The sequence below is a fragment of the Plectropomus leopardus genome, chromosome 17 (genome assembly GCF_008729295.1).
Source record: "Plectropomus leopardus isolate mb chromosome 17, YSFRI_Pleo_2.0, whole genome shotgun sequence".
Taxonomy (NCBI): domain Eukaryota; kingdom Metazoa; phylum Chordata; class Actinopteri; order Perciformes; family Serranidae; genus Plectropomus; species Plectropomus leopardus.
Genome location: NC_056479.1, coordinates 27,104,992 through 27,124,620, shown reverse-complemented (window position 1 = coordinate 27,124,620; position 19,629 = coordinate 27,104,992). Strand labels below are relative to the sequence as shown.

Sequence of the window (19,629 nt, the reverse complement as noted above, 5' to 3'; positions counted from 1 at the left end):
GCTGGCGTCCTTTCTCCCAACGTGCTTCAGCCTTCCCTTCATCTAGAGCAAGTGGTCTACCTTGTGCTGACATTTTTACTTCTGCAGGGATATTGCGTATCATAGCAACCAGGTTCAACCAAACTGTCTCAGCAGAAAAAAAACGTTGCACCTCGAAAGTGCTCTCAAGCGCTCTCAGATAAGAAGAGCAGCTGGAAAAAAGCCACTCTGGTGGACAGACACGGCCCCTAACTTTGCAGCAAATGGACTGCCACCACTAGATGAGGGTACGTACCTTTGTTTTCTTTAGCAGTTACATATATTTCAGCATTTTAACCTGGTACTCATGGTGGCCAACAGAAGACACTTCAGCAATGTATTACTCTTTGGAAAAGTTTTTGGCTACTGTACAGCAGGTGAACATTACCATAAGCGATTTAAGCAAGAACACAAAATCAAGAAACAACATGACGTTGTTTCTTGCAACCGCAGACTTCATCCTCATTGAGAGAAAACACATTTTTTTGAGTGTTTTTTTGAGTGTGAAAGCTTCTTTTCAACCTTGTTATTGTAATCTGAACACAGTTTAAATCAGACCCTTGAAAAAGTTTCAATGCAACCTTGACCGAAACTCACCTGTCATTTTTTTAGGCTGCATTTCACCCTCCGAAACCTGAGCAAATTAGTTTACTATCTTTCAAAAACATGGTGAGAGGGCAATAAAAAAAACTTAACAAGACATCACCCAAAAATTAGCAAAAAACTAATTTAAAAAAATCCAATAAAATTCTCAGAAAGTAAGCAAGACAAAAAGGGAAAAAAAAAAGAGAATTAACCGAAAAAGTGCTGAAAATTGCTTGTAAACTTTTTTCTGTTACATAATTTTAAGTTTATAATTATAATAATTACAAATAAAGATTTTCTGAACTTTTTCCCCCTCTTTGTTTTAAGAAACATTTTCTGGTCATTTCTTTCTTACAATTTATGGGCCATTTCTTACCAAGTTGTGCATTGTTTGATTTTGTTGGAAAATGGCTCTAAGGAGCACTTAATTATTGTATCTGAGAGTCTCCAGAGACCAATGTGCATTGTTTTCAGCAAGCCAGCTGGTTATTGTGAAGTGTAGTAAAATGCTACTACAACACCAAACATTTTTTACCAAACTAGTCTCGGAAGTAAGAAACACCAAACCATCTGAAAACATCAAATTAAGCTACCGACAGAATAACTGTAAAATAAATTGAACAACAACACTGGGCAGTGAGTCAGCATTTTCAACCATGAATATAGTGAAAGTGTCGAGTGCAGCAAACTCACCAACGAGCACTTACATCTGTGTGTGTGTGTGTGTGTGTGTGTGTGTGTGTGGACTTCACATAAGTGTTAGGACTTATGTTCGGACTACTTTTTGTTACACAACAAAAATGCAGAAATATGTAATATGTTGCATGCACAAATCTTTAGCCCGTCAGCACATGTGCATGCACTTTTTGAGTTTTTAGAACTAACTTGTGACTTGCAAGTGGACGTCTAAAACATTTATTTTTGCTATAGCAGTTTTCTTACCTGTGGGGAACTCTGCAGGCACTACGACAGTGTCTCCGGCTACCAGCGAGGGCACTATCCACGTGTAGCCGTAGCCGGTGATCCCGACGGAGTGAGCCACCTCGAAGATGGTGTTGGCCTCTTCTTTTGTGCAGTAGAGGAGAATGACGGGGCTCTGGAGCTTCTTCAGCTGGTTTTGGATCTTTGAATCTCCGTCATCTACAGACATGTCGAGCAGTAAAACTTCCTCCAGTTCCCATCCCACAAAGCTGTTCTCGATGGTGCTACGGATCTGGACAGGACGCAGGACAGAAGACAGAGGAGACTCGTACTTCTTTATCTTAATTTGACATTTGTTTCATAGTAACTTTTGTGTTTTTGTCTAAGAACTGACAAGGACGAAGGACCTGTCTTTAATAAGCATCATATTAACCTGTTCAGACATCCCATCAGTTCCAATGGACATAACTTTTCCAGGATGTCTAGATCTATAATTAGTGTCATCTCACTCCACTCAAGTGCACAGATTTATTTGATGGGATGTCTATAAGCCAATTACAGTGTTTCACATCATCTAAAATGGACCGCAAAAGATCCATGCCCCCTTTTTTAACAAGCATTCCCCGAAATGAGGACATTGGGCACACAAGGCACATTTCAGTTTATAAATCATATTTTTAAAGTACATAATTCGTGTTTAAACTGTGTTTAAAGCAAACATGAGATGTAACATTACATTAAATACTTATAGCTTTCACTCAAGATTTTTTACAATCAGTGGCTCTGATAATCACCGAAAAATGACTGATTAATGTCTTTAATTCAAACATGTAAGATAAAACAAAAACAGCTGTTAAATCATATGAATAAAATAAAGAGAGAAAGAAAAGACATAATGAAATCCATCCACAAATTGCCTCAATTAATACCGTATGTACAAAAAGGAGTATGAAGAAGTATAAACTTTATTTACTCCTTTATTCAGTGAATTGGGCAAATACTGAAAACATCTGATTGGATTTTCTAATGAAACAATCAGCTTATAATGCATTTTATTATGTTCACAGATAATTAATCTAAGAAGGTTTTCAACATACTGTTTTCTGGAGATGCTTCAGATATTTAGTATATTTTAAGTTGTGATGTCAAAAACGCTGAAAAATGTATATGCAATGTGTTTAAAAGCATCACTTTATTCAATAATATGAATTGATCCCTCATGAAAAAAAATAGGTGACTTGTGCGTTAAGAATCTTCCTTCGCTGGGATGGACAGAAAATAATACACATAATTACACACTCTGATCAACACTTTTTTTGTTAATTATTTATGAGTGCATTTAGAATAGAAATGAACCATTATAATATTTTTTGTGTGTCTGGATCATAATGTGGTTCTGAATGTGTTTGTATTCTACATATGTATTTATCCTTTAAATTTCCTGCTAAAGGGCTGCAATATATAACTACTGTGACATTAAAGTGATGAGAGAAGGTAATTCATCTTCTGTTCTGTGTCATCTTTACATCCTGATTATTGCTGCATGTTGTCTCAGCTGGGTGCCGTTACCTTGGTGACAAAGTCCTGGTAACCAGGGTAGTACGTGGTGACGATGGAGAAGATGTACCAGTCGTATTCCTCCATGATGTTCAGCATGACCGAAGCCTGCTGCTCGATGGAGGGGCCAAATTGAAAGAACATGGAGTTGTCATCCTGGAAAATGACAAGACACACACACACACACAGGCAGAGTGTAAACGGTTACGTAACAATATCGGCCTGAACTTTAATTTAGTTGGCTTTACACACAGAGGAGAGCAGACACTGCTTAAAGGACGGCGGTGGTTTTGTAACGTTATTGGTGGGAACATTAATTTAGCCGCCTTTATTCTCTCGCTCACAGAGGAGAAAGGAGAGAGGACACCAGTGGGCTTGTAATGATACCGGTCATGATTTTCATTAGTTGCCTTCATGACTCCTTTAATGAGTTTGTACACAGGGGTGGCTGGAGCAAATTCTGGGGACTCGGAGCTGCTGTCCTTAATCTCATTGATCATTTTCACCAATTTGTTTTATTACAGCCGTGTTGGAGCAATGCAATTTCAGTGTAACCTGCAAGGTGCTGCATATTAGGACGACGATTATACCAGAAAATGGCACACACCAGGCCTGGACACAATATACATAAAGCAGTCACTAACTAAGTCCCTGAGTATAAGAGATACAGAATGTACAGCAATCCAAACAGCAGCACTGCAATAAACATCGCTCACACACTGATATCCACGCCACCAGTGCTGAAATGGAATATTGAGCTGGACAGAAGAGGAGGAGGTGAGAAATGCTAGTCTAGACAAGACTCTGCAGTTCTGCGACATGAGCTTGTTATTGTGCACGGGTGAGTCGGACAGCTCCTGTATGCACAAAGCAAAGTGGCGTCTTTATGCTCTTGGATATTCATGCTTCTAATGAGGCAAATTCTATGAATGAGACTAATGTTATTGTGTCAGGGTGTCCACAGGTAAGAGACACTTAAATTTAATGCCTTTCAAGTCAATTTTATTATTGAAACCCATTATCACAAATCACAATTTGCCTCAGAGGGTTTTACAGCAAATGGCATCCCTGTTATTGGACCCTCACTGTAGATAAGGAAAATTTGCAAAAAAAAACCCTTTAACTGGGGAAAAAATGAAAGAAACTGGGGAACAACTGAGGAGGGATCCTTCTTTCAGGACGGACAGACGTGCAATGGATATCATGTTTACAGAATAATAAAATGACAGTAATATAGGACAAAATGATACAAAGGAAAGACCTTTTCAAGATCATCTTTACCAAATTTAAGACTAACTTCTGAACATAACATCTTTTTCTTATTCAAGCACTGCAGAAAAGTACAAAGGTAAGTAGTACGAGCCCGCTTTTATTCCGAAGTCGTATAATACTGCTGCTTTTGCAATGATTTTGGCACAAGATCCCGACACCATGGTGCTCCTATGAGGCGTGTGGGACGGTGGGCGGATCCAACAAACCCAGACTTTGATGCAGGAGTCCTGTGTTTGCTTCCTGTCTGAATGTTAAGTTTTTGTTTTTTTTCTACACCTAACCATGTTAATTTTTTTGCCCTATTCTTACCATCTGTGCATTTGCTGACATCACAGCAGCGGCATCCCTGAACGTCATCAGCAGACACGGAAGGATACCTAGAGTGTAATATTTAGACGCAGAAATCCACTGGAAAGCAGCAATATGTGACGACTTGGGATAAGAATGTGTTGAAGCTTCGGGTGGAGGATGTATTTTCAAATTCTGCCTTTTTTTTTTGCCTTTCCAGATTTCTGCTTACCCCTGCTTTAATGACGTTTAAAGCCTAATATTTACAAAATTTAATATAACTTTTTAAGTACCTGCAGAGACCCTGAGTACATTTCGATTGCTGACTATGTGAGTACAGTAGCTGACAGCCAGGACGTGCAGGCAGGGTGTTGAAATCTCTCTGGCTTCTTAGGACTCTCTCTGCGCTTCACTCAACATCAAAGGCTAACCTGCCGCTCCCAGGGGACGCACATGATCTGATCCGTTACCTTGTTTCTGCATTAATGAGATCAGGGCTATACCATAGAGGTGGCATGTTGATAGCTACAGTGCGCGTGTAAAAACACTTGCCGAATGCAAAAAAAAAACACATCCGTGAGAAACATGTTGTCGTGCCTTGCTGTGTGAAACGTGTGCATCCGATGAGTATGAAGCAGAGGCTGTTTCAAAATCATGAAATAATGATGCACACGCTGGACTCCATGTTTCTCAGCAAACTCAAATCCATTTGTTCCTCAACTTTCCATCTCTTCTCTGCCTCTTTTCCTTTCACCCTTCATCCATCTCTATCCATCTCTTCTCTCGCTCCGTCGTCCCATTTATACCAGTGGAATTACTGCCAGGGCACAGTTATAATTGAATTTCCAGATTCGCGCACTCCCGCTCCCCCCTTTATCCTCTACACAGCACCCTCGCCACCCAGTTTCCCCCCATTTCCTCTGGCTCCCTCTCTCTATCTCTCTCCTCTTAAGAGCAGTATTAATGTACTGTCCAACACACTCACTCAGAGTGCCAGAGGTCTGCAGAATTTTCATTAGCCTTTGAGTAAAATACATGCTAAAAGAAGAAAGAAGCAGAAGCAAGGAAAGGAAAGGATGAGAGATATGGTAGTAAAAAAAGAAAAAAAAAAAAAGAGTTACACCGCCGAGCAGTTGTACGCCTCCAGTCAAGTTACACTTACAGTTTACATCCATGTCTATGAAAACATGGTTGTTTCACAAACATCTTCCCCCAGGCAGCACAGGAGAACTACGAAATCAAGGTTCTTGAGCTGAAATTATGACCTTGACCTTTGACTCTCGACCATCTTATTCTAATCAGTTCATTCTTCAGTCCAAGTAGACATTTCTGCAGATATTGCATGCATGAAAATGAGGCAGGTGCAAGGCCACAGTGACCTTGACCTTTAAACACCAAAACCTAATCATCTTATTGTTGAGTTCAAGTGAATGTTTGCACCAAATTTAAAGAAATTCCCTCAAGGTGTTCTTGAGTTATCAAGTTCACATAAACGAGATAAGTGCAAGGTCTCCATGACCTTGACCTTTGACCACCAAAATGTAATCAACTCATCCTTGAGTCCACTTGCACGTTTGTGGCAAATTTGAAAAACTTCCCCTTAAGGTGTATTTGAGATATTGCATTCATAACAATGAGACAGACAAGGTCACAGGGACCTTCACCTTTGACCTATGACCACTAAAATCTAATCAGCTCATCCTTGAGTCCAAGGACATGTTTGTATCAAATTTGAAAAAAAAAAAACCTCCAGGCGAAAAACTACCAAAATCAGTTCAGTTCATCAGTTCATCCTTTAGTCCACTAAAACGTTTGTGTCAAATTGGATAAAAAAGATTTTCTTGAAATACTGCATTCACAAGAAGAGATGGAGAAGGTCACAGGGACCTTGACCTTTGACCTATGACCACTTAAATCTAATCAGGTCATTGTTGAGTCCCAGTGATTGTTTGTGTTAAATCTTGAGATATCGCTTTCACAAGAATAGGCCTGATGTGCGTACGTCTGGACAGACAGAAAAACTTAAAACATAATGCCTTCGACCTCGGCAATCGCCAACAGAGAGGCATTAAAAATCGTTGGGAGCAGGCTGAATGATAAGAAACCTTGGGTAAAATTAAGTGCTGCAAAACACCTCTCTTCATTTACAGCAACAATAATTAGGGTCTAACCACATTATCACCTCTGTTGGCACAAGGTGATCGATTAGTGAGCATTAAAATTCCCTGAGGGGGGAGCGAGGCCAGCGAGTCAGTCAGCCAGACGCAGGAAGCCGAGCCAGCGAGGCTTTGAATGCGCCTCTGAGCCGGTCACTGTCTTCTCTGTGGATCCACGGCTGACGTCAGTGTTGGCTACTGTACACAGACAACAATACACTACAGCACACAATGCAGCAGGATGAATGACCGGTGGAGACAGGGGAGAAGGAGAGATGGAGAGATACGGCCAGAGATAAAAGAGGAGGGAACAGATAAGAGAAAAAGAGAGGGAAACTAAAAGGGAGAGAAAGGAATTAAGCGAGCAAGAATGAAAAGATAGAGATGTACAAAAAGCAGCGAGGGTGTAGCGGAGATTTGAAGGCTCCAGAGGGACACAGGGAGAGGACAATGTGATGACAATAGGATGAATGGAGAGGGAGAGGGCAGGCCTGGCAGACGGCTGTGATCCTGTGTGGAGCGAGCGAGCGGTGAAGGGGCAGGAAGCCAGGAGTCGGTGAAGGAGCGGGGAAACGGAGGTGTGTGTGTGAGGACATGAGTGTGTGAGTGTGTGTGTGTGTGTGTGTGTGTGTGTGTGTGTGTGTGTGTGTGTGTGTGTGTGTCAGGCAGTCAGCCAGGCATTTAGGCAGTAGGAGGCTAAGCCTGAGTTGTTCAACCACAGAGATTGCTGCTGTCAGAGAGACGAAGACGAGGGACGAAGGGATGGGACACATGTGTGCCCTCGTCTGCAGGAGGCGTGTGGGAGGGATAGAAACATATCCGAAACTATGTTTCTGTCTGTGTGTGTGTGTGTGTGTGCCAATTTGTTAAGTTTATACAGCACTGTGCAAAAGTCTTACGCCACTTTTAACTTTGTTGTTTTAGCAAGGTTATAAAAATATAATAAAATATATAGTGGATTTTGTCATGTGAACTTTAATGTTACATATTTTATTGTGTATTTTAGTGTAATCTATTCTATGATCTTTTAAAAAAAAAAATTATAAAGTATAAAGAACATAAAATACATTATTATTAATATTATTAATATATTCATTTCTCAATAGTCACTAAAACACAACCTGAACATACAGAAAATACATATTCAGTATTAAAAAATGCAAATATTTTAGAATAAAACAACAGCAAGCTGAACTTTTAAGTATTTAGTGTGATCTCCCTTTCCACAACAGAAGCTATTCAGGGCTGGATTCTCACGTGATCTCAGGATTGTTGCGTGATCTCGCTAAACTCATAACTTTGCCTCTTGCAAGATAACATGATTTGGGCAGATACAGAGGAGTTAAGTGAAGATGTAATTACAGATACTTGTAACATTTGAAATTACTATCTAAAAAACCTTGAAGCTTCAATTTTGAAAGAATTACTGTCCTTCTCTCTTGAGTCTTGTTTTACCAACAGTGTTGTCTCATGTGAAGTATTTGTTATGCTTTGTTTGTAAAGATGTTCCAAATAAAAGAAGAAAATAATTAAATGCAATGACGTATGTGTGGGTATTTTAAACCATTAATTTAATTTACAAAACACTTACTGTACTCTCAGGGGTGTTATTTGTTTAATTACGCAGCGCACCTATGACGCATATGCATGATTAAAAAGGTATTCCAATGCTGTAAAGATGTTCTTTTCATAAAAATAGACTGCAAATGCAGTAGCAAGACGTAAATACTCGCAAATTATTGGTGACCAGAGAAAACAGGCGATTGCTTTTGCCTAAGAGGTTGAAAACCTACAACTACCAGAATGCACTGTGTCATACCTGACCAATAAATGCTCCTGCTGGTGGGTGAATATGGCAGCAGGTGGCAAGAAGTGATCTCATATTACAGTTAATCGGTGAGCTTAAATGTGTTTCTGGAAACATTTTAGGTGAGAAATACACAACGCAGCAATGGGGTGGCTCTTTCTCACTCTGCTTCTAGGTTTAAAAGAGGAGAAATCATGGCGCTTTATCACATCATATCAAAAAAGGTACAACACACGCACACTGAAATCTGGTCTGAAGATGTGGAATGGTTTACAGGTTCCACAAATAGTCGTTTTAAATCTGACAAAGGGAGTTGTTGCTTAAAGCTCCCCACACTAGTAGGTTCAGGCTACAGGCTACAACAAGGCTGAAATCAAGACATCAGTGCCATTTTTCAAAACAACTTGGCACACCAGGGCTTCAGGACACTTGAGTTACTTTGGACAAGCAGTACGGCAACACTTTGTGTTTTTATTATGTATTTTTTTAATGTTTGAATCCTGGTCATCAATTGTTTAGGAGATGAGTGTGACACCTTATCCCCGTGTAAAACAGTGTTTTGTGGACTACAAAACTTTACCAAACTTTCCATCGGCATGAGAGTGAGTAGATAATGACTGAATTTTCATTTTTTGGGTTAACTATCCATTAAGAAGACCATAAACAAACACTTTCTATATGCAAATGCTCTATTCTATATCACCCATTATCAATTATCAAGATAGCACACCAAAAGAGCACCTGAGCAGACATCATTATTTCTAGTGCCATTTGCTGTAACCCTTCAACATCACAGCTCCAGGTTGTGTATGTGTCGTTCCCCATAGCTCCCATGGGGTCAAAGAGTGTGTGATACTTTTGAGAAGCCTGGGGTGGCGGGCATCCAAAAATGCTGAAGTGCAATCTATAGTTCAAGCGACTGCCCTACAGCCGCCATAAATCTGCTGCAAAATGCATTATCCACCGGATTTTTAGCAAAAAGATGAGCGGGAAAATCTAGGCACGGCCACGATGGAGGGAAGTTTACCAAAGTTCATTTACACACAGTGCTATGCACATTATTGTAATACAAACCAAGTATCCCTTAAAGTTTTTTTAATCTTACGTGACCACTGCTCCTACAACGCAAAGTTTACATGCATTAGTTGATTATAACTACTGTAAAATTAAAGTATATTTTGCTGTTTTTACATTTTTACTGTTTAATCCTTTGAAACCTGGATCAGTATCACTCTTCTTACGCAGTGTTCAGGTGCATTTCACAAATATTTAAACCTTTGAACGCAGAGCAAATTGGTTTGATTTCTTGAAAAAAAGAAAAAATTGGGAAAAAAGTGAATAAGCAACTTGGAAAGAAATGTTCTGCATATTGCAAGACATGAGTCCATTTCGAGAATTAATACAAAAAAAATAAGCTAAGGAATGTCCAGAAAACTATATTCACATTTATCATTGAAATATATATGTATGTGTGTAATATGTATTTTTACTTTTTTATTTTAAGGCTACCACTGGCAGCTAAGAGCAACTATTGAGGTAAAACGTTTTCTTGCTTGTTACTGAGTGCATGAGTTGATGTCGTGAATCAATCAAGACAAACGTAAACTTAAATCTCCATATGACAACTTGATTTTATTGGCTCTCTTGCATGCCATACAATTTGGTGATGATTGGATTTTCAAACTCCTAAAAGAATGTATGAATATAACCACTGATGTATTATAAGATTTCAACCTATTATGCAAATTGAAAATATTCCTCTTCCTCACAATAATGTGGCGGAGACTCATTCCCGCTCAACCCGGCAGCACTACACGCCTGTGTATTGTGATATATACCATTACTGATCCGAAATACAAAATTACACATACCGTGATATAGATTTTAGCCATTAAGCTTAGTTTTGATGCATGTGTGTGTTTCTGTGCCTCTAATTTTGTTTGTGAGTGTCTGCATGTCGGTATTTGTGTTGCTTTGGCCTCAGTAAGGCTCTTTCTTTGTTACACATGTGTGTGTTTCTTTGTGTTTTGTGTGTATTGCATGGCTGACGAGCCTTGGTCTGCCAGAGTTGCCTGCTCTGCCCCAGAGCCTCTAAATGAGTGCACTCACACACTCCTGGAGCAGTTATTTGACTTGGAGGGGGAGAGAGAGTCAATAACTCAGGTATTTCAATTACACACACAGGGGCACATCAGTGACTGCAAAAGAAATAGACCCACTTCCAATCTTGCTTTGGAATATGCACACACACACACACACACACACACACACACACACACACAAATTTGAATGGCGTTAAAAACAGACACTGACATCCTCTCACATACACACACACACACACACACACACACACACACACACACACAGCTGCATTCAAATACACCCTCCAATAGAAGGGCACACTCGAGCGCTCACAATACAAAACACAAAATGACAAATCACGACTGCAATCACAGACTAATACTGGAGTGTTGCTTTGGACACACACAAGCACTCGCACACACTTCATACACACACACACACACACTCAGTAACAGCACGATAAAACAACACGACTCACACTGCTAAAGCGTATTGTACAGTAATCACATGACGCAAAACAAACGGGAACATGGGAAGACGCTTTCACAGGTCGCGCTCATGCACACATTTGCACTTGTATTCTCTGCGTTCTGTACATACTGAGCTCTGATGTTACCACGGGAAACATTGTAATAATAAACGATGACACACTGTGCCATCGCTCGAGCTGCAGAAAACATTTTCCTCGGTCTGACTGACAGCTGACACTGCTGAAAATGTTGAGAATTATTTTCAGGCAAAGCACACACACTGCTCATGTCAGATAGATGTTTATTGTATTTGAGTATTCTGATGTGATTATTTATCTCAGGGTTAGTTTGTCGAGATGATATTTGGATTTTAAAGATTTTATCGTTAAAATGGGTTCTTAACATCTTGAGATGCTTTTGGACCTGTGAAGTCCTCTACGTAATTAGAGGACTTCACAGGCGAGAGTACCATTAATCCTCAAATAACAGTTTTATAGAAATGATATTTATACTGTTCGATAGTATTTCCCATCTTTGCTGAGCAAGAGTTTTGTGCTAAAGAAATTACCAAATATATGAAGCGATTGAAGCAAGTAAAAGCCCAATTTCTTTACAAGTAACCTGTCAGGGACTGCAGATGAGAATTAGCCCGTATGGCTAAATTTGGCATTTTAAGAAGGAAAAATGTGTTGGAAGGTAGATTTATTAGTCATTTTTTAAACAAAGTTTAAAAAACAAAAGCACATTTGTCCTCGATCCTGCTACATCTTTTACATGATGAACGTCAATGTTCATGTTAATCAATATGCATAGTCTCTTCTAGAATAAAATAAACACAAACATTGAAAAAATGAGTCAAACCTTTAACTTCTGTGTCATGTGCCCGCTTGCTGTATGAATACATAGACTGAAACACTGGTAAAAACTACAAAAAGTACCACAGATGATGTGGGAAAATGTGGAACACATCCTAATTAGCCCATAAAAAGTGCGAGGTTGCCAGCTCCCCTTGATTTCAAGGAATATTTAATGAACCTTTACATACCATAAAAGTATATTTTTTTCTTTGTAGCAACGAGGCAGACAGAAACAGCGTGAGTGGAAGAGAGACAAAGACAGAGATAGAAAGGTAGAGCGAGCCAGAGAGAGATGATGGTGTCTGTTGCTGGGAGGTTTTTGGCAATGCATATTTCTATCCTGCCTTTAAAGGCTCCTTTGAACTTGAGCGGGAGGGGGGGGGGTGCTATTGACTGCTGCTGCACTGCCTGATGGAGAGAGGAGAGAGAGAGAGAAAGAGAGAGAGAGCAAGACAAAGAGAGAAGCAGGGATGGAGGGATGTAAAAAAAAAGAGAGAGCAGGAGTGGGAGGTGAGGCGGGAGGAGAGAGGGGGGAGAACAGCTGGCCTTCACTTGGATATAGTGAATTTAAAAGACAGTGGGCAGGAGATAGAAACTCAGCACAGCCACAGGCACTGAAACACACACACACGCGCACACACACACACACACACACACACACACACACGTTCATTTCAGATAAAGCCTGCGAGCACAAGCCGCCATCACCACGTGTGCAGAAATTACGTATTGATGACAAGCCCTCCTCTCCGCTCCCCCGTCATTCCTCTCTGTCCCTCGCTCTCCCGCCTCACACACACACACTTATCATCTCTACCTCAATTAAACCTCCTCCCCGTATCTCGTTTTCCCCTCTCCTTCGCTCTTCTCGTGCCTCATCATCACATTTCTTATCATGGAAGCCTACTTATCTTTAATCAAACACATACAAGCTTAATTAGCTGGCACATTTGTCAGACCATCATCTAATTAACAGTGACCTTATTTTAAGTACTTTTTGAACCTTAATTAAAAAAAAGCACAGGTCTTCATCAGAGTATTTGACTAATTTTGCCTCGACATAATTTTGATTGCAATGTGGCTGCCCTGACACAGCCGCCATTAGCTGCACAAGGTTTAACCCTTTAAAACCTGAGCCAATTGGCTTGATTTCCTCCAAAAACAAAAAAAAGTTACAACTCATGAGTTGTAAGTTGTTTTGGGAAAAAAAAACAACATGAATAGTGGTTAAAAAAAGAAAGAAAAGAAAAAAAGTTTTGAAAAAGGTAACACACCAAAAATGTTTTAAAATATTTGGATAAAATAGTTAAAATAATCATTATTACTATCATCATCACCATTATTATTAGTAGCAGATTTCTAATTAAACCCAAAACTAACACAAAGAAGTCTGTATAAGTCTAAAGAAGTCACTTTCCACCTCTGCAGATTTGGCTGTTTCAGTGCTGTGGCTGTCAAACACTCAGCTGTTCTACAGTCAAAGTCATTCTCTGCATTTGTTTATCATTGGCTGTTCGTGTTGGATGTCAAAACATGGCTGGAAAGAGTTCTATCGACATTCTATCGACATTTTATGGTCTCATATTTCAATCAAAGAAAAGTTATTTTTATCGCTATCGTTTTATCACCCCAGCCCTTTTTATATATATATATATATATATTTTAGAAATATACAGATAAAATTTTAATAATAATATTTTTTTTCATACATATACTGTATATTCTGGAAATTTTTTCCTTTTTTTTTAAACAACTATTATTAACTTAACTTTTTAAAAACTGAATGTCATTTTCACTTTTTCCTAATTTCTTGCAGTTTGTGGGGCATCTCTTACCAAGTTGTCTTTTTAGCCTTTTTTTTTTTGTTCAAAACATGTCAAATCAATTTGCTCAGGTTTCAGAGCTTTTAATGCATGCGAAAGTCGTCTGAATGCAGCACAAGAAAACTGATGTCGCTCCAGGTTTCAAAGAGTTAAAGGATAAAGAAAAAGAGGCAACAGAAACTGGAAGGGACAAATTAAACCAGGAGTTTTGTTTCACATCTTGACACAATCAGATTGAATGGAAGTTAATGCCACTTAGCACACACACACACTCAGGCACAGACACGCGAATGCACAGATCGTTTCTCTCTGGCCCATTTCTGCTCTAAGTTTAGCAGACGACCCACCGAGGGGCCTCTGCAGTCTGATGCTTTTCCTGCTGCTGCTCTTGTTTGTCCCCTGGTCCTTGTAGAACGGTAATAGTTCTTTTCTCTGAGAGTGTGTCTGTGAGCGTGTCTCGTAGAGTTAGGCTGAGGAGACTAAATAGGCTGGCTGGAGGGAAGGCTGAAGTCTGCAGAATATATGGACGCAGCCCAGCTTTTAGGTCTGTGCGTTTGTCTCTGGAAATGTAATGGCTGCAGATAAATAACAGTGTGGTAAGTGAGCATGTAGGACCACATTCTGCAGAATATTATAGATAAGCAATTACATAGACTGGCTAAGGAGTGTCCTCCTATCCATCCCCAGACAGGAATCTCTGTGGAGATGCTCTGCATTTTAAGTGTTTGGATGATGGTCTCTTTTTTTAGCCTTTTAAAAACTAAAGAAACAAGGGCTAAAGTGTAAGAAACTGATTAAAATGTGAGTATACCTGCTCTAACTTGAGCTGCATTCGCTATTACAGACGATTTTTAGCTCAGCGTATGATTTCAACAGTTTTGAAATCAAGCAGATCTTTGAATTTAAGTGCTTTTAATTTGATAAGTGGGTTTTTCGGCCTCTGTAAGTGCTTTTGTTTACAATTCTTAGGGCTCTTTTTTGAAGTATGACGTTTGGATTTGTGGTTGTTTTACATGTATTTCCCCTCACTTCCACAGTAAGTTATATATGGGCTCATGATTTATGTGCTCACACTACACGCTCTGTTCATCAAGTCACAACCTGAATGCTCACATTGCTCATGTAAAACAGAAAATAAAATGGCTCACCTGGTCCTGCAGACCATTCTGGCTCATTGACATTTGTCAATAAAGACTCGCTGGAGAGCTCCGGGGAAGGTAGAAGTTTGTTTGCCTGCAGTGGTATGGTTCTCAATAATGTAGAGACCGAGGTCCCAAGTGGAGCTTAAAAGTCAATTTCTGCAAAAACAGGTCGGTTCAAGTTTTGATTTTCTCTCTCTGTCTTACAGTTTGAAGAACCAACAAACTCACAGAGTATCATCTACACTGTACGATTGACTGAGTGAAAAAAAGGTGCTGATCTTGGGGAACTAACTCAGCTTTACTGTGTGTCCGACCACAGCCAACCAAAACTTCTTACATTTCGGAAATTCATCCAACTGTCCAAAAAGGGGTCCCTGCACAGCCAAAAATTTGGTTTGGATTCTAAAATGAGTCGTGTGGCTCAAAGATTAGGTCAAAAACGGGCTCAAATTGTACAATGAATGTCCATCTTTACGTTGAAGTCCCATTTACAAAAGCACATCCTCTGTGTAGTATTTGTAGGGTAACATTAGCAGCTCTATTCTACTCTTTACTGGATTTGCAACCTCAAATAAAAAGAAAGAAAATAAGATAATACATGCAGAGAGAAGAGTCTCTGCAGATAAATACCCTGCTACGCACTTCTAAGGGATTGAGGGGGGTTACTTTTGTCCATCATTGTACAATCTATCATTGCTTTTTAGGAAAAATCTGCATTATACAACTAAAAGATCCACTTTAAGACAGTCAGAAACATTAAAAAGCCAGAGGAAGACAACATTGTCAATTAAGTCAGGGTGCGTTAGTTTAATTAACAAGCTACAACTGATGACATCTGCCAACTAAGTGTTATTTCAGCTGACAAAATCAATAGTGGTCGACTAGAAATCAATGACCTGTTGTTTAAGCAAACGGCTCAGCTAACAGTCAATTTCTGTCTCGCACCATGCACACCCAAAAAGTGGACAGACTGCCTCTCCAAACTCTCAAACCTTGTCAACTATCGAAAATACTTATTTCAGATAACAGAATAAAGCTGCAGGTGTATAATAGGCTCATTTTATTTTATTTGTTTATTTGAGCAAATTAGCTTGATTTCTTTCAACAAGCAAAAAAAGACGAAATGACCCCAGAATTAGCTGAAAATATAGTAATATTAATAATAAAAATTGTGCTTAAAAAGTATAATAATCCTGCAATTTAATCTTAAGTATGTAGTTTTCTTTTTTGTGCTAATTTTCACTCTTTTTTGTAACTTTTTAACTAATATCTTGTTAATATTTGGGTCTTTTCTCATTGCTCATTGCCTTCTTTCTATGTTTTTTTTTTTTAAAGAAATCCAAAATCCAAAGAAAGCAAATATTATTTATCTATCTTTCTATTTATTTATTTATTTATCTATTCATGTACAATGCTTTTAAGTATGTACATTTCCAGTAATTATATAAATTTTCCCTAATTCTTTTTTCTTTTTTTTCCCTTGACATTTTTCTTAGGTTTTTTTTAAAAATAATTTTCTAAATCAACTAATTTCTTGCAATTTGTGGAACATTATTATTATATTAAGTAGTTCATTGCCTTTTTCCCCCCTTTTTTAAAAATAAATTGCACCAAATTGCTCAGGTTTAAAGGTTGAAATACTTGTAAAAAGTGTCTGAAAGCAGCAAAAGAAAAGTGATGACACATCAGCATAAGAAGAGAGATGTCAAATTTCTTCAGTAAAACCTGTTAGAAATGATGTCCACCAGTTCATCCACAGCCATACCAGACCACAGTGACCAAAGCAGAGATTTAAGAGGTTTTTCTCAGAGAAAAAACACCCACAGTGTTAATGCGGGACACAGATGTACAGATTTAACCTTCGCGACCCCAAAGTTTCAACTTCGCAACTCTCACAGCGAGACTTTTAAAATGTTTCTCAGTAAAGAGGGGGGGATAAGTCACGCGGTTGGGAGTGAAAGTGGGGACAGTGAAGACGCTGAGGTTCCGGAGGACCGCAGAGTGTCCCAGGGCGGCTGTAAAGTGGTTTAGGGAGTCAGGGAGGTGAGCACGCTCCTGTAGTCAGACATCTTTCTTCCTGTCCCTTGCTCCAAGCGGAGGGGAGGAGGGGAAAGGTGACGGCGGATTGAGCGGGAGGGAGGGGAGTCAGAGAGGAGGGAGGGAGGGAGGGAGCGAGGTGGGGACAGTAAGGTCCAGATGAGGGATGTTATTAATCCATTTATTCCCTCTCCACTCTCTCCGTCTGTCCTCTGCTATCTCTTCCACTCTTGTCATATCTGCTGATTTCAATCTCCTGCTCTCAACTCTCAGCTCTCCATCTCTCCCCCTATTATCCCCCCCTCTCTCCCTCCTTCACTCCCCTCTTACCTCTCACTTGCCTTCTTTCCTCCTTCCTTCTGTCCTTTTTTTTTATTACAATCTCTAGCCCTTTTCACACAGCCTGTTCAAGGCAGGGATATCATGCATTAATGCCGCCTCGCCGTCCTGTATAAAAAGGTACGATCATGGAAGAGGCGGACACACTGGTCTCGCCTTTAACCCTTTAAAAGTCAAAGTGGCAATGAGCAACTTAACGAGAAATGAGCCAATTATTAGCAAAACATCAGTAATAGGGATGCACGATTATATCGGCACATCATGGGTATCGGCAGATATCAGCTTTAAAATGAAATACTGGAATCGGCCAACATGCTGATTTTAAGCAGATATAACAAACTGATTTTCTGATTGACAAAGTGAACATGAACAAAACATCTACCCTAAGTTCTTATTCTGCATGATAAATGAATATTACATACACTGAAAAGCATTATATTTTATGTCTACATCTGCTCAAGGTTTTTACTCGACGATCATTAAAATTAGGTGGGGATGAGCGGATATTACGATTGCCAGGACAGGACGGATGAGACGGTTTGACGTCGTGTTATATTTGCAACCTACTGCAGGAGATTTAAAAAGCAACTGATAGCAGTTTGCAGCTAACTCAAAGATGAAGAAGCAAGGAAAACAATGAGATTCAGGAACTCTTTACCCTCGTAGCAGAGGACGAGTTCAGCTGCCATATAACAGAGACGGTAAATTATTGTTATTGCCATGTTATGCCATTGTTATTGTTTAGAAAGAACTGCTGATACATATGATATATGTCACACTACAGGTTGATGCTCTTGTGTTAAACTAACGATGCCGGCATGCTGTCTAAAATCACACACTGGAGCTGCCGCTTTGTGGTTTTGTGTAAAAATGCGAAGGCGGCATAAAGACGGGACCTTGTAGCGGCTTTATTGCACAAACTCTGTGTAAAAAGGGCTTTAGTAACTTTTCTCCTTCCTTCTCCTCTCAGCCTCCCCTGCTATGTCTCTCTGCTCCCTCCTTCTGTTGCACTCTCCCTTCCTCCCCCCTCTTTCTCCATCTATCATGCATCCCAGGGTGCACCTGTGCTGTGCTGTCAGTTGTAGGCCCAGAGCCATCATCATGCTGGGGCTGTTTCTCACCACTTCACACCATGAAAACCGAATTCTCTCGCACAAAACACATTCTGCACAATCTCACATTAATCCGCCATCTTCACCTAAACTCAACCCCAATTTCACAGGTCATCTGCACGCAACGGAGGCCGAGGTCAACACACACCCTCACAACTGTCCTCAGCCTATAGAGGCGAGTGAAAACATGAAACCGCACAATCTTCAGAGGAAAGAGACGAGGAGGAGGATGAGGAGGAGGAGAGTGCAAGAGGCGAGTGCAGAGCAAAGGGAAATAGAGTGAGAGTACGGTTGATATGTGCCTCTGTGTTCTTTTCCTGGCAACACGATAAAGGCTCGCTCTCAGTCACTGTCAGTGGCGAGACCACCCTCTCTATCTCCCCCGTCCTCCGCCCCCTCCTTCTCCTCCTCTCCTCTCCAATCCCACCCCTCCCAAAGCAAAGACTACCCTCTCTATCTCCCTCCTCTTTTATCTCCGCCGCTCTCTCCATCTCCTGCATTTTACATTTACATCTCAGGCATTTAGCTGCTGCTCTCATCCACAGTGACTTAACAACTGCGGAATATGCCTCCGGTCCTCGCTCGCCGACACCTCGAGAAGCAGGGGTGCAGAGGTCGAGGCCGCGGCCGCGGCGGCTCGATGGCAGATGGTACAAATTTTCTGTGCAACTGGGATAATTGAAGAAATGAATTACTACCAGGCATGTGCTGAAGAGAAAACTGAGAAATGACTCTCTTTTCCATCTCTCACTCGTAAAGTTCCCCTGCCGAGGCCTCTGAGTAATTACCCAAATTTTAGCAAGATATTCATTAAAAGTTACAAAAAAAAGTGAGCTCAAAGAGAAGGGTAAAAAGAACAGCAAATGACCTGGAAAAAGTGCAAAAATAAAATGAATAAATAAAATTAATAAAGATGAATTTCCTTTTTTTCCATGTAGCCTAATTTTAAATATTTTTTACATAATTAAAATAAGTTAAAATATATTTCTCTGGAATTTTTTGGTCTTGTTTTTTGTTTTTTTGTTTTTTAGCTAATTTTTAGGGGCAATTTGTGGCATTTTTTAATACTCTCATCCAAAGCGACGTAACAACTGCAGAATATGCCTCCAGTCCTCTGACTTTCCTGTCTCTCTCCCCCACCCCTCCAAGAAATGACCCAAGTA

General features: G+C 39.9%; 1 protein-coding gene across 1 annotated transcript in view; it reads right to left on the bottom strand.

The window, feature by feature from the left end:
* LOC121956614 (glutamate receptor ionotropic, NMDA 2B) overlaps positions 1-19,629 on the bottom strand; it is a 128,993-nt gene that overhangs the window by 63,557 nt on the left and 45,807 nt on the right. Inside the window, exons 2-3 of the mRNA XM_042504929.1 lie at positions 3,094-3,237; positions 1,546-1,816 (exon numbers count right to left, since the gene is read on the bottom strand). Of these exons, the coding sequence (XP_042360863.1) occupies positions 1,546-1,816; positions 3,094-3,237 (415 nt within the window). The remainder of the gene's footprint in view (positions 1-1,545; positions 1,817-3,093; positions 3,238-19,629) is intronic.